At 40.8% G+C, this 14,563-nt stretch overlaps 1 protein-coding gene across 2 annotated transcripts; it reads right to left on the reverse strand.

Moving 5' to 3' along the window:
* Window positions 1-2,635: 2,635 nt before the first annotated feature.
* LOC135906470 (uncharacterized) lies at window positions 2,636-12,682 on the reverse strand. Of its 2 annotated transcripts, none has more exons than XM_065437856.2 (5): window positions 12,462-12,682; window positions 10,194-10,327; window positions 9,301-9,455; window positions 6,475-6,769; window positions 2,636-5,098 (listed from the first exon to the last, which is right to left on the reverse strand). In XM_065437856.2, exons 2-5 carry the CDS (start codon window positions 10,288-10,290, stop codon window positions 5,034-5,036), a joined length of 612 nt encoding a protein of 203 aa, XP_065293928.1. In that variant the 5' UTR covers window positions 10,291-10,327; window positions 12,462-12,682; the 3' UTR covers window positions 2,636-5,033. The 2 variants fall into 2 exon arrangements, with proteins under 2 accessions (XP_065293928.1, XP_065293929.1); XM_065437857.2 differs by lacking the exon at window positions 12,462-12,682 and adding an exon at window positions 12,114-12,265.
* Between the last annotated feature and the right edge of the window lie 1,881 nt (window positions 12,683-14,563).

Below are 14,563 nucleotides of genomic sequence, written 5' to 3' on the forward strand. Positions count from 1 at the left end.
ACCCAGCAGCCCGATGCACTACCCATAAGACCATGGGCTACCCACTCCCAGAAGCACCGGTTGACTTGAAACGGGTTAACTGGTGATGCACACATATTCACTGTCGCATATCCATGAGACAAATTGGCCCGACAATTGGTTTTGAACCCAGCTCCCTCATCAAAGCAGTGCTATGCTCCAACGACTAGACAATGACTACCGAGAGACCCAAGTTGGCGGGAAAATGGTCGGACACGTCACCAGACAGATAGCCCCCAGAAAGTGCCTGAAATATCCCAATAATGCTAACAACATTGAAAAAAATTCACTCATTAGAATAAGGTAAATACCATAATCAGTTATTGTGAGCTGCAGTTATCGCTTGAAAATGCTTTTAGGGCAAGCTGAGAATAGGCAATTTCAATGGGAGGTGACATAAGCTCGACGCATTCACTGTCCCCCCAAGCTCCGCCAAGACAGACGCTGCCACCAAAGGGGTGCATTAATTGGGTCACCATAGAGGTCAGACGTGTGCGTGTTGACTGGTCAAGTTCAAATTATCTGGCAAAGGCTAACTTTAGGATTGAAATAACGAAAGTTTTGGCCCATAGAAATGCATGGATGCTGACCAGAACTTTCAGTCAAGATTGAATGAATCAAAGTCAAATTAACAGAAGTCTACTGTATCTGGGGCACCTCTTCAGCGAAGACCACTACAACGAAACTGCCTGCCCAACAAGGAATTTAGGTGTCCCCCAGCAGCTAGTTTGTTACATTACAATGAACATGCATAGTGGCGCCACCACTGCCTTCTGCAGCCACCACTAAGCCACAGTGCTCATAGGCAGCACTGGTCGACACCACATCAAAGACACAGAGCATGCCATCAAGCTCGATGCCATAAAGTTGATCAAATGTATGTTTCATTGGAGAGGAAAATTGGAGAGGAAGCACAGAGGAAAATTAGCTACTTTTTAAACTATAGTTGGCAGCAACCTAAGAATCAAAAGGTTACTTAAAATTTTGCATAGATAGGCTAGTTAATTAGGTTTGCTTATTTAGCTCACGTCAAGTGGTTTCGAGTCTTTAAAACGGCTGTTATCTCCGTACAGATTAGTTTTTGTGTCACTGGTTTCACAATGAAATGTCTACAGCAAGCTCTACGATTGATCCTATATAGTATCAGTGCTCAGCCAAAGGTAACATTTTAGCTTCAGACAACTAGCTTTTATTTTTCAATTAGCCTGGCATTCACATTAGCAGGGCAATGTCATTAAGCTGTGAGCAAACTCCAGCTGGCTCAGCTCTTTTTGAGAGATGAGGTGAAGGTATGGTGTTTTTATGGGTGGAGCACATCTGTAATTCTTAAATTGTCACCGACTATAGGCATCTCTTGAATTCTTTTTATATATATATATATTTTTTACTGAACATAGTATGGTGCACAATCTTTACAATAACGTGACCTGCACGACAAAGGATTTTGGAGGTCCCCATTGCTTTGGTACGAAGGCATTTGAGTGCACTTCAAGTTGAATTGCACAGTGTACATTACACACCCTCTCACTATTGCACTATGGCACCAACTTAGAAACATTTGCCAGTGATACCTTATAGCAAGTTTAAATTTTGAAAATAAAAAGCCTAGTACAAAAGGTACTACGCACGAACAACCCAGAATAATTGACACACACGCACACTTTGAAAATCTGGCACACAGAGCAACAAGTGATGCAGTTGTTCACTCAGCATCATGGTACTCCAAGCTGTATACTGGTTTTTATGCGAAGCATATTACGAGAGCTCAACCCAGCTCCTCAGGCGCGGCGGTGTCGCCTTGAAACCACGTGACACCGTGACGTCACGACAGAGGAGAAGTGGCTTTGGCTCAACTCTTGCAAGATGGGCTGGGTGGGAATCGAACCAGGGTCTCCGGAGTGTGAGACGGAGACGCTACCACTGAGCCACGAGTACGATGCTTCAAAGCGGTACAAAAGCGCCTCTAGTGAATGCGGTGTTGCCTTAGAAACGAGCTGTTTCTAAGGCTCAGGCGTGCGTCGCTTGCTCAGGCGCACATTTCGTTGCCGCGCCGAACGCTGCGTTGCTCGACGCTCACCGCGTCCAATGCGGGGCGTCCAAGGCGAAGCAGAGTAACGCATGAGTTGTTTCTTCGTCTAGCCGAACCAAATATAGCCAAGCAACAGCAGTTCACCAAGCTAAACAGTGGTTCAACAACTAAAATAAAGGCTAGTATGCTTCGCATCCTGGGCTTAACCTTAACCTTAACCTTACCTAAGCCACAGCCATTTTTTTAGCTTGTTTTCACATTTTATGAGGCCACTAGGTTTCCTATATGCACAGTGAAATAGCAGTACCAAGTGCTGGTGGCATCTCTCTTGCTGCGGAATTGTTCAGGTACCTACATTAAGCAAGTCAGTTATGATGTACAAGGCAAGAGATTACTCCCACCCTGAGTTACGACTACCCTCTCCCTTCCTCTTGGATGTGAAAGACAAGCGGTATTAATCTTGCAGTATGATAGTCAACTTCAAATGTAGCTTAGGTGACCAACTATCTCATGGTCATGTACCTAATGCTCATTCAGCATAGGTTGAGGCACCTACAAAGCAATGAAAACACTCACAAAGAATGATAGTACGTAATGGTAAATTATCTTTATTGATCACTCGGGAACAACTGAGATACCGGTGTACAGGTCGGCATGCACAGTTTGGTGAACAAAGGCACATTGTGTAAGAGTCAAGTGAGATGGTGATGCAAAAGTCTTGACATATCACAGTGTAAAAAAAAGGCACAGGTAAAAGCACTGACACATACACACTTGTCTTAAAAGCCTGAAGATAAACAGGGCAATAAAAATGTTGCTTATTGTATAGTAGCAAGTTCAACACTCTGCAACCTGCAAAAGGACTGACTGTGGTTGACACGCACATCGAAGGAATTATTCAGCGAAGGAATAGATACCTTCCTGTCAGTACAAGACAATCGGGACAGATTATAATGTTTGATACTGCTTTTAACATTAATTTGTCTTGTGGCATCAAAAATTTTACAAGGCATAATTGTAAAACACTGTTTTTAATGTAAAGTTCAAGAAAGAGTGAAAATGAGATCCATGAGAGTTGAGAAAGTCTGGAGGCCAGCTGAGATGAACACCCACACAACGCAGATGTCAACGGACAGATTGAAGACCGGGCCTTGTTCAAAGAAGGTGGTGCGGGATCTGCTTTTCATAAATGGTTTGCTGAAGGGTACATGAAATGGCATCCTCTCAACCCCTCCAGCCCCCTCTTGTACTCAACCCCTCATTTTACCATAATATCATGTACACCTCTGTCGCATGGTTTACACTAACATTTAAAAAGTGAAATGCAAAAAAATAGAAGTGGTGCTTCTAACCACAGCTGCATTAGGAAATGACCAAGAGAGTATTAAAATGAGGACAAAGAATAAGAAACACGCAATTTTGTGTTACGCATTCCTTATTTTTCCTTAATACAGTGTGCTCTATATGTCCCATCACTGGAAGAGACGCAGATCAAGTTGATCCCAGTGAATTACTGCATTAAACACAGATGTGAAGCAAACACTTTTGGGCGGTAAATGTTCGAAAGAGCCACACTGAAGAAGCACTGTGGTTCCCACTGTGAATGACAAAAACCGAGCTTGTTCATGGTAAAATAACAACAGTAAGTTGTGAGCAATCACATAAGTTCACTTGGCAACTCAGTCCATAACTGGGATGATGGTACAACATACAGGTACAATGTCATAAGTTACTTAGTACAGTTACTAATTCGCACTTCCATCACATGCGTGGTAACCATTTTATTATGAAACCTTCCAGAGAAAGAGAGGAAGCCAACACACCCAATTGTGATATGAAAGTTATTAACAGTGCTCACAATATTATTTGGCACTGAAACTCCCAAGTATGCTAACAGGACTGTAGTTGTAGAACAGCAACCTGAAAAAAAAAAGTGTTGTATATATCTCGGATACACTACTATATAGTATGTGACCCAAGGTTACTGAAGCTTAGCGACACACAGCAACAAACTTATGGATATACAGTCGATACCGGATATATCGAATCTGAAGGACATCACAAAAAATTTTGTATATAGGTAGTTCGATATACAAAGTAAACATACACAAAAATTTTCAACAGGATTTAACAGCTATTCGTTCTACACAATGATTTGTTATATGTGGGTTTGATATATCGTGGTATATAGTATGCGACTTAATTACTAAAGCTTGATGACACATGGCGACAAACTCATAAACCTGGCCAGTGAAATGTATATGGGTCTGGTGACACTGAAAAGAGATTCCATTCTCTGATAAAAGCAACAACAGCATGGAGCAGCTGATCTACAGAGAAATACAAATGAACATAGTTATAATCTCACAAATGACATGAAGATAAATATGTTCATTATGTCCAATATCCACTGTATAAGCGTATATTCATTATACACTGATATTGGCGAGAAACATTTTAGATTTAATTTGTTATATCCATGCTTGTTATTAAAACCATTTGTCCTCCTCCAACTTCAAAACAAGGTTGCTACAATTCCTGCCAATATAGGCAAGTCACAATGCTATAACAGCCCCGGCATTGTCTTGCACTTTGCCTGCAAATTGAACTTTGATATATCCACATTGCAAAAAGCAAACTTTTGCCAGACATGTAATTAAAAATAAATTAGATGCTGGAGCTTTACGTGCAAAATGCACAATATGATTAAAAGGTGTGCTGTAGTGGGGCACTCTGGATTGATTTTTGACAACCTGGGGTTCTTTAACGCGCACCTAAATCTAAATGATCAAATGTTTTCGCATTTAGCCCCTATTGAAATGTAGCCGCCGTGGCCCGTATTGAACCCGCAATCTCGAGCTCAGCAGCACAAATCCATGGCAACTGGTTCACTGTGGCAGGTCCGACATGTGATAACAATACCAAGCACTTCTGTGCAAAGGTAATGCAAGGGTAAAGAGCAAAGCCACGAAAGAGCTTCGCAGCTTCACCAGTCATGGCACAGCGGCACCTTGGAGATATCCTTGGAATTTGCGTGTCCGTAACGAGAGCCTGCAGAAAGATAACCATCCATAAGAATGCAAGCTGCATGGGAGCAAAATACAGTAGAACCTTGTTCATATGTTTTTTCATATGTTTTCTGATGTCTGTCGTTGCTATGTTGCCAAAATGTATTAAATCATGCAATGTTAAATTACTAATAGGAGGTCCCCCTGACAGTTCTTGTAACTCCGGGACCTCCTTCTGTACTAATGATGAATGATGAAATAAAATAAAAATAAAAAAACACAAGAAAATCGTACTAACCCGGAAAACATATGATTCGAAGTAACTAAAATATCTGACAGACTCAACATTAGTTGCCTCTACGTAATGCGCGGATGCGTCTCTACACACAAATGGTTGTAGCACGAGACAACACACGTCGAGCTGGTGAGGCTTCGGTGGCCTATGCATTTAGTTTTAGTGTTTTGAGACTGTGACAGGAAACCGAAACGAAGTCGAACTGGTGGGCGACATCGGAACAAGATGCCTACGATGCCGCCAGAGCGAAACGTGACGCTCAGATCGGGCCGCCTATAACAAAACTACTATAAAGCTTACAGCTCTAACTCAGCAATGACTAATCATATCACAGTTCTGCAAATTGCATCTGATAGTACAACTAAAGCAGACAATATTGATGTATAATACATGACTCTCAGATAAACCACTAATATGCAAGTAGGCCCGTTGCAAAACCCTTTTAAACAATGTAACAAATTCACATAAGATATAAATTGATAATAAAGTTTGTGTGCTCTAACAGATTCAGTTTACAGAGCAGCAATATCCATTCTTGGTGCAAAGCTATGAATTTGTAAACTTCGTCCTTCAATTTTTTCAAACGTACAAATTTGTAAAAAATTTATTTAAAAAAATTTAGGCCCAGAATCAAAATTCCGCTCCAAACAGTCACGAGAAATTTAACTGCCTCGCTCAATGCAACAAATTTCATTAAAATTGGCCCAGTGACTATATCAGAAAAATGTTGGTAAAATCAGCTATTTGTTTCATTATATCGAAATCTTGTACCACTGAAATTCGACCTTTTATGTAAATAAGCACAGTCGCCAATCAATCAATCAAGTTACTATGCGAGTGAGTTCCAGTGACTGGATGCAAACATATGAGCATGAGTCCATGCTGGCAAATGTGAAGGAAGTGACTGTGAACACGAGCAGGTGTTGCCGAGTAAAAACATGAGCAAGTACTGACAAATGCGAGTAAAATACCTGCAAATATATTGGTGAGTGAATTTAAGGGAGCATCCCCTTATCATGACAATGTTTTAATGTGTGTCTGATCACCATTCACAGCTGTGCTCATCTACAAGCCCTTGAAATGGGTTCTAGAGAGGGCAGTTTGATTGGCATAAGGTGGCTCACGTGGTGCAGGCTGTGATGGCAGCGGTGTAGCAGACGGCAGCTGTGCCGGAGATGCCATGGTGTTACTTGCGTTGACACCGCCCTGTGGGTGTGGCACATTTGTCTGCAGATAGTAAGTCTGTTGTGGATACAACATCACTGGAGCTGCACCTGGAACCAGAGTGTACACTTGCGGCGGTGCAACTGGAGCTGGAGTTGTTCCTGGGAATGGAGCATATACTCCTTGTGTAGTTGCCCCCGATGTCACTGGAGGTCCAGTCGGTAGCAGTGGTGGTAGAGTGCGAGGTCTTGTTGGCTGCATCATTGAAAGGATGGCAGGTTCATCAATGTTTACACACACCACAACCCAAGCAATTATCGTGCGATATCACTAACATCTGTTCCCTGCAAAATATTAGAACATGTCATATTTACTCACTTAGTTAACTTCTTGGAGTCGAATAACTTTTTTCATCCATCCCAGCATGGTTTTCGTAAACATTTTTCTTGTGAAACACAGCTACTTACATTTACTAATGACCTTCACGCGTTCCTTGATGCCGGCCTCATCACTGATTGCATATACTTGGATTTTGCGAAAGCCTTTGATAGTGTAAACCATGAGCTCCTTATACTAAAACTAACCAGCCTAAACATTGACCCTTTAGTACTGCACTGGATACGCGATTTTCTTTCTAACTGGACTCAATTCGTCACGGTGAATGGAACCGATTCCCTGGAGGCACCTGTTTCCGCCGGAGTGCCACAGGGTTCAGTTTTAGGCCCATTACTATTTTTGATTTATATTAATGATTTACCTACTAGCATAGCTTCTTCTGTCTGTCTTTTTGCTGATGATTGTGTTATCTACCGCAACATTTCTAATTAAACTGACACAATAATCCTGCAAAGTGACCTAAATAATATTTCTGCTTGGTGTCAAACGTGGAAAATGAAGCTTAACATTCTTAAATGTAGATCAATGAGAATATTGCGTAATAACATGCCTTGCCCAAACTACCTTCTTCACAGCACGGCGTTAGAATCTGTAACTACCTATAAATACCTCGGTGTACATATTACTAATGACCTTTCATGGAAGTACCACATCGAGCACGTAACATCAAAGGCCAATCGCATGCTTGGTTACCTGAAAAGAAATTTCTCTCTCGCACCTTCATCACTCAAGCGACAGTTGTATATCACTTATGTCCGATCTAATCTCGAATATGCATCGTCAATCTGGGACCCTGGCCTTGCAACTCTTACCAATAACTTGGAGGCAATGCAGAATCGCTCAGCACGTTTTATCCTAAGTAACTATCATCGAACTTCCAGCGTAACTAACATGAAATCGATACTTAATCTGCCCCCCTTGCAAATAGACGGAAACTATCTCGACTTGCATTGTTTCATAAGATCTATCATCATAATCATGTTCTTAGGACCCATCTGATTAAACCGCCTAATTTTGTTTCATCTCGACTTGATCACAACCATAAAGTCCATGTCCCTCACCAAAACACTGCAACATACTTGCACTCTTTCCTGCCCAAAACCAGCCTCGACTGGAACAATCTTCCCGCCTCATTAGCTAACATTACCAACTGTGACCATTTTCGTGAAGCTCTTTCCAGCGAAATTTTAACGCATTCCAACATTTTTTTTTTCTCTATGTTGGTTGGAAACTTCATCTTTAGTGTCTCAATCGGTTGCAATGGTATGTTCTTGCCGTAATCATTGTATAAGCCGTGCATGACAGCGTGAATTTTTGTTATTAGAAATTACGTTCATTCCCATTTTTTGAAATTTTTGATTGTGTATGTGCAGATAACTGAACTTATGTTGAATGATTGACCCCCTCCCCTCTATAATGCTTGTATGCCTTGAGGGTACAATAAGTAAGTAAGTAAATAAATAAATAAATAAATAAATAAATAAATAAATAAATAAATAAATGTTTCATGGTACGAAAGCTTTCTCCTAGCATTACTGTTACCAACTTCCATGACTAAGCATGCATCTTTACTGGGCTCCGGCAAGTTTACCAGCACAGCTACTGTCGGTTACTGTAGTTGCATAATGACACGAACGTGCCCAGGCTGTCCAGTTCGATCCTAATTTTTTCACGTTACTTGCTCTTCATTGCAATAGCAAGAAATAAATGACTAAATCAGCCATTGTTTAGTCTCATTTCACAAAGGTTTATCAATAACTTGTCATTATTGAGATTGGTTGTTTGACGCTGCTAGGCCTAAAAAGAAGTTGCCAAGACGGGAAAGTGCGTTAATTTCCAATCAGGAAATGGCATAACAGCATAACACCGAATTTTGCAGTTATACATCGACGTATCACCAAGTATGCCCAATGTACACGTTTAGCGACAGATAAAAACACAGTAAACTACATTGCATCCACTATTGACAAAATGATTGTAGTGATTAGTACATTTCGTATCATGACCCTTGCCAAAACAAGCAGCCTTCCTTCTCATTTTCTTGTCAATTACGGGACACAGCTGCTGTACTTTGATAATGAGGAAAAAGTATGAATAAAATTTCTGGCTACCTTTTTTATCTTATGTGAAAACGCATGCACTTATGAAATAACCAGGAAGTCATGCCACCTTTCCTTAACATTACAAACAGAACCAATACACCTAATCATAGTGAGAACCTTTTTAGTCACAAAAACTACTTAATCACTTGGAAATCTTGCCACCTGTGGTCTATCAATCAGGCATGCCAGAACATAACTATAATAAAGACTACTCTTAAGAAGCCTTCAGTCTCACTTTGAAACTTGTCCCATGCATGCTTGCAAAGAATGCATCATTGCACTACTTACAAACCACTCAGGGTGTCTTCGATGGCAGGCGCAGCTTATGATGAAACAGGTCAGTACCAACACCGCCATGACAGAGAAACCAATGATCACTTCAATAGGCACACTTATTGGGGTGTGTTCCAGGGGCGGGGTATGTACCTGGTGTATCTCGTGCCCTGTAAGCATAGTTGAGAGGTTACTTCACACAATGCATATGGATATTCTGGGGACTGTGATGAGCAGAGAAAGAAGAAGAAATTCAGATTAAGTAGCTTGCTTAGTTCTGTCTCCCGAACCACTTTACAGCAACCAATGTAAAACTGCAGATTTGTGTACATGTAACAAAGGAGTAAGAAAGCTTCAACTAATTACCGTAGATGTTCCATTTACAGGAATAAGCTGCATATGATTTAGTTTCTTGCTGAGCTGTGGTGGTTGCTATATTGTTCAGTGAATTAAATCAAACATACTTTGAATGCAAGTCGTTAAAGCACGAATGAAGAACATTTCTATGCAACATAGATTTTCCAACATAATAATAGCAACTCAACAAACAGCACGAAGAAAAACAAGTTCAGTGAAAATGAGCTGACTGTGTTGACACTTTCCCTGCTTCTTGTTTGGACATTTTTTGCAACAATCTTTGCAACATGTATTAATATAGTGAGCCAGGATAATATATGTCATTAGGGTTTGTGAGAAAGTGTTTTTGCTTGCACTGAACGTGATGGCAGTGGCATCACATATTATATCATGCTTTGAAGCTTGTTTATACCAAAGCACCAAACAAGTGAATAATCACTCTCCTTGATGAACCACACAAAAAGTTCAACACAAGAGTATGCTCATTTTGCATCAAAGTGGTATAACACTACTGCATGACAAGGTTACAAATAAAATGGCAATGAACTTACATTTTTTAGCATCAAATTCATCATCAAAAGTGTGTGCCAGATTGAGGACAAAACTGAAACAGACACACTCCACGAAAAGCTTGATGAAAGGATCCATGATGGGTTGAAAGTGACAAAAGCTGCTTCAGGCAGGCCTGCATATCACAAGAAAGCAACTACTTGTAGTTCAATCATTAATCTTCGTTACCATCAGGGCAGCAACACTCAAAGTAGTGTTTCAACATGGCATTTCCTTGCTTGGTGCATTCACACTGTGTTATTCAATGCTCAATAACCATACTGTGGCCATGGTCAAAACGTGTTTTATGTGGTTACCGCTTAAATTGGATACACTATGCTTCACTTTCTGGGTATGATAACAGAATCGTTATCATATAGCATAAAAAAGATGCACCAATGCCAAGCCAGAAATATGTCAGAGATACAGTCAGCATAGTTACAGCTCAATGAAAATGAATGCTATTCATATAATAAATTACAACCATGTTTATGAGGGAGTTTTACAAAGTTCATCACTCCATGACCATGTCAAGAACAGGTACATTACGGAGTGTAATTCAGGCGGGAATTTGTTTGTCCAGAAATCATCTGCATGCTGTTAATGTAGAACAGTTCACACAACAATGACCCTAGCTAACGAGAGGAAACACAGGGAATGAGGAAGATGGAAATTCAAGACAATAAGTAAAACAAGAACAAGGTGAATGCCAGAGCCAACGTTTCGACAAGTGGACTTGTCTTTTTGAAGGCCTTGAAGAAGACAAAGTCCACTTGTCGAAACGTTAGCTGTCACCTTGTTCTCGTTTTGCTCATTGCCTAGCTAACGAGCAATATATGAAACCACACATGTTCTGTTCGTGCACATACTGATGTAATTACTACATAGCCAAATTCAAAGTTCAATGCTGTCAAGGAGGAAAATGTATTAAGTTACTCTCTGCACAGTTACTGTGACAGAGTATCAAATTATCTTAATCTCCGCTATGTCTCTCTTATTCCAGGGAGAATGCGTTCAGTGAGGCACAAATAAAAATGTGGTGCATCATACAGCAGAACCGGGATTCAAGAGATTCTTTAAACCCAGCAGAAACCGACTGCAACAAAACTAACTGCAACAGGAAGCTGCAGAATGTTTACGCAGCAGAGAGGCAACTGGCGAAAATGTGTAATGCCTGCCTGCTCAGAAAGGAATAGAAAAGCAATTCACAAACATATAGGGTGCACAAGATATCAGGGTGCACAGCTTCGGACATTATAATTTTATCTGTCGAGGTGTTTAACTTTGCTTTCGCCAGCCCCTTTATCTAGTGCATTTATTCCAAGGTAGCTGTTTCTATGACACAGCAGATGAAAATGCATGCATGCACAGTGACTTGGAGATTGCTGCCTTCTGCAATGTGTCAAAATCCTTCGTTTTCTAGGAGATACAAAATGTCACGACCACCGTGCATATGTGACAAAGAAAAACGAGCACTGCCACTGGTCAAGCGTCATTCAGGCAGTAGAGTTTCTGCAGCAGGTGGAGACCATGAGAGAACCCTTAAAAGCTGATGATGGCCACTGCTGGGCCGTTTTAGGTGGCGGAGCCAACACCCGCAATTCCTAACGGATTACCAGCTAATTAATTTTTACCGCAAGGCCTGCGCAACCCAATTAAGAGTGGCTGGCTGAACTTCTACAGTCGCATTACTCTCCATGCGGTGTCCTATTTCCCATTATTTAAACTTGTTACAGTATTATGTATGAGAGAATCATCGAGAGGAAGCCTATTAAACGTCCATGCAATGCTAAATATTTGCCCTGCGGAAGCAGTAGCCAGCATTAACAAGCACCATCTGATCTGAGCATACAGTCGTCATCAAAGCCAAATTCAGTCAGATATTGGGGCTGAATATGATTGCATTCAATAATAGGAATCACCAGCAAAGCAATTGCAACGCAAAAAAATTATAACGGCGTATTTCAGTTTTTCTCTATTTCACATTTAGGAACACGGTTGACTATCACCGGAGAACGTCTTGAACTGTCAATAATATTTATGCTAATAAATTGAGAAAGCGCACAGGCGCCGGAGTTAGGGAGACACAATCGTAAGCACCCATCAAATTGAAAGCGACCAGCTGATTTAACGAGTTGCAAGGAGACTGCAACCAGCCGGCTGTCTTGTTTGTGGTAGTCGAACATCGCGAACTTCGAAGGACATCGCAAAACACATAGCGAAACGATGGTGGACATTCTACCTCAAAGTGAACAGTTTTTTGTTATTACCTTTGGTTTGCTCCGGCTTTCATAAACGGTGAAAAATGTGGACTGGCGGACCACTCGGCTGCCAGCAACACTCACAACAAAATACTGCACCCTACGCACCAAAGGAGCACGCAGCTTACACACGCGCGCGGCAATAACAAGCAAATGAGATGCACAGACGTCACGTGTTGGGCACGTTCAAATGGCGCATAAACAAGAACCGGTCTCTTTTTTTGCTGAAACTTGAGCCGACATTTCCCTAGGACAACCATTCAGAAATCCCCAACTTCGTATATCCCTTGCCGGTGCCATCTCGCCTCGCACAGACACGCGCTCGTGCCACTGCTCGCTCGTTCATCGTCTTCTTCCGCAGCTGCCTCCGATGCCGCTCATAGTGCCAGAATTAAAAATAAAGGCAAAGTTCATGAAGATAGAGTTGATTCAGGCTCTCAAACCCTCGAGCTTATGCGGAAATCGAACCCACGTACGGCCAGTGGTGTTAATTAAGGCGAAGCTAAATATAATTAAGGCAGTTAATCAATGTAGAGTTAAGGTTCTCGAACCCACAATATTTGGTGGGAGTCGAACTGGCTACCGTTGGCGTTAATTAGGGTGAAGTTAATTAAGGTAGCGTCAATTAAGGCACTCAATCCGACCTTTGGTGGGAGAAAACAAGTAATTAGAAGTAACAACGCATTCGAATGGGAATGTCAAGTACTCTCATGAATTTCGCTTGAGCACAGAGGCTTTCACCTTCACCCTCTTTGGGGTATGCTAAAGTGGCTGTAATTTCTTTTTTTTTTTTTTAGAATCAGTGTGTCAGTAGTATGCATTACAGGTCGACCTAAAACGACAAAAAAAAAAAATCGAAACAAGTTTTTAGTTCACGATTCCTAAAGTCTTTAGATCTAGGGATATATTTGACGTTAACCGTGACTCAAATGGAGAAGCAGGCTCAACAAGTTCAATTAACAACTGCATGCACCACTTTCTCCATTGAGAGAAGAAAAAGAAAGTATTGTGATGATGTGATGCATTAGGCTACCCTTGTCATTCAATTCACATAAATTTGTCCTTTATCGTCTACCCTTAAAACCTCTATCATCCTGTCTTTACGCTCAACTTTCTCACAATCATTAATCTAAGTTTGTCCTTCTTTTGGGTCTCCGAAAAAAAATCGAAACAAGTTTTTAGTTCACGATTCCTAAAGTCTTTAGATCTAGGGATATATTTGACTTTAACCGTGACTCAAATGGAGAAGCAGGCTCAACAAGTTCAATTAACAACTGCATGCACCACTTTCTCCATTGAGAGAGAAGAAAAAGAAAGTATTGTGATGCTGTGATGCATTAGGCTACCCTTGTCATTCAATGCACATCAATTTGTCCTTTATCGTCTACGCTTAAAACCTCTATCATCCTGTCTTTACGCTCAACTTTCTCACAATCATTAATCTAAGTTTGTCCTTCTTTTGGGTCTCCGATCCTACTCCTTGCACACTTTCTGCTTTTGATTGTACCCATTTAATGACACTGATAGTGTGTGTGGTGGATATGTACTATGTCAATAGTTCACCATAACAAAGGGACTGTTGTCTATCAAATACATGAGCCAAGACCAATTTATTATGCTCAGGCTGACATAATGTAAGGATTACTTTCACTTTAATATATAATCTTATCTTACCATCCTTTGACTATCCAATCCTTGTAATCATATAGGTTTAGCTCCACTGAGACTACTGATGAAGTGCAAGAAAGAAAAGAATTGGAATAAAATTTTCATTATTTTAACCTTGTTCAACAAAATTTATTTTTAAAGTGGCATTTAACATGCAAATGAGACAAACAGCAGAATTCTCATACCCAGCTTGATTCACTCAGACTATCTGTATGTCTTATTTGAGAAGTTGCTGAGCATGTTACGTCCCAAACAAAGTTGTATCCAAATGATATCTCACATGCGGCTCTTTCTTCCCAAGCTTTAAAGAAAACTTACAAAATGAAAAAAGTGACATCGCTGCATTCTTGTGCATACAAATTCCAAAGTTCCCAATCATGTTTCCAAAGAACGAGGCCCACATGCCTCCTGCAATAAAAACCGACAAGAGTGCTTCAATCTAT

Source organism: Dermacentor albipictus, chromosome 9, assembly GCF_038994185.2.
Source record: "Dermacentor albipictus isolate Rhodes 1998 colony chromosome 9, USDA_Dalb.pri_finalv2, whole genome shotgun sequence".
NCBI classification, from domain to species: domain Eukaryota; kingdom Metazoa; phylum Arthropoda; class Arachnida; order Ixodida; family Ixodidae; genus Dermacentor; species Dermacentor albipictus.

Bases quoted from the DNA above. Each gene is read 5' to 3' on its own strand.
- LOC135906470 (XM_065437856.2), bottom strand. From the start codon at position 10,290: ATGGATCCTTTCATCAAGCTTTTCGTGGAGTGTGTCTGTTTCAGTTTT. The intron at 6,770-9,300 runs GTAAGTAGTGCA...TCAATGATGCAG, and splicing joins GAAGACACCCTGAGTGGTTT to CCAACAAGACCTCGCACTCT. The intron at 5,099-6,474 runs GTGAGCCACCTT...ATCTTTCTGCAG, and splicing joins GCCATCACAGCCTGCACCAC to GCTCTCGTTACGGACACGCA.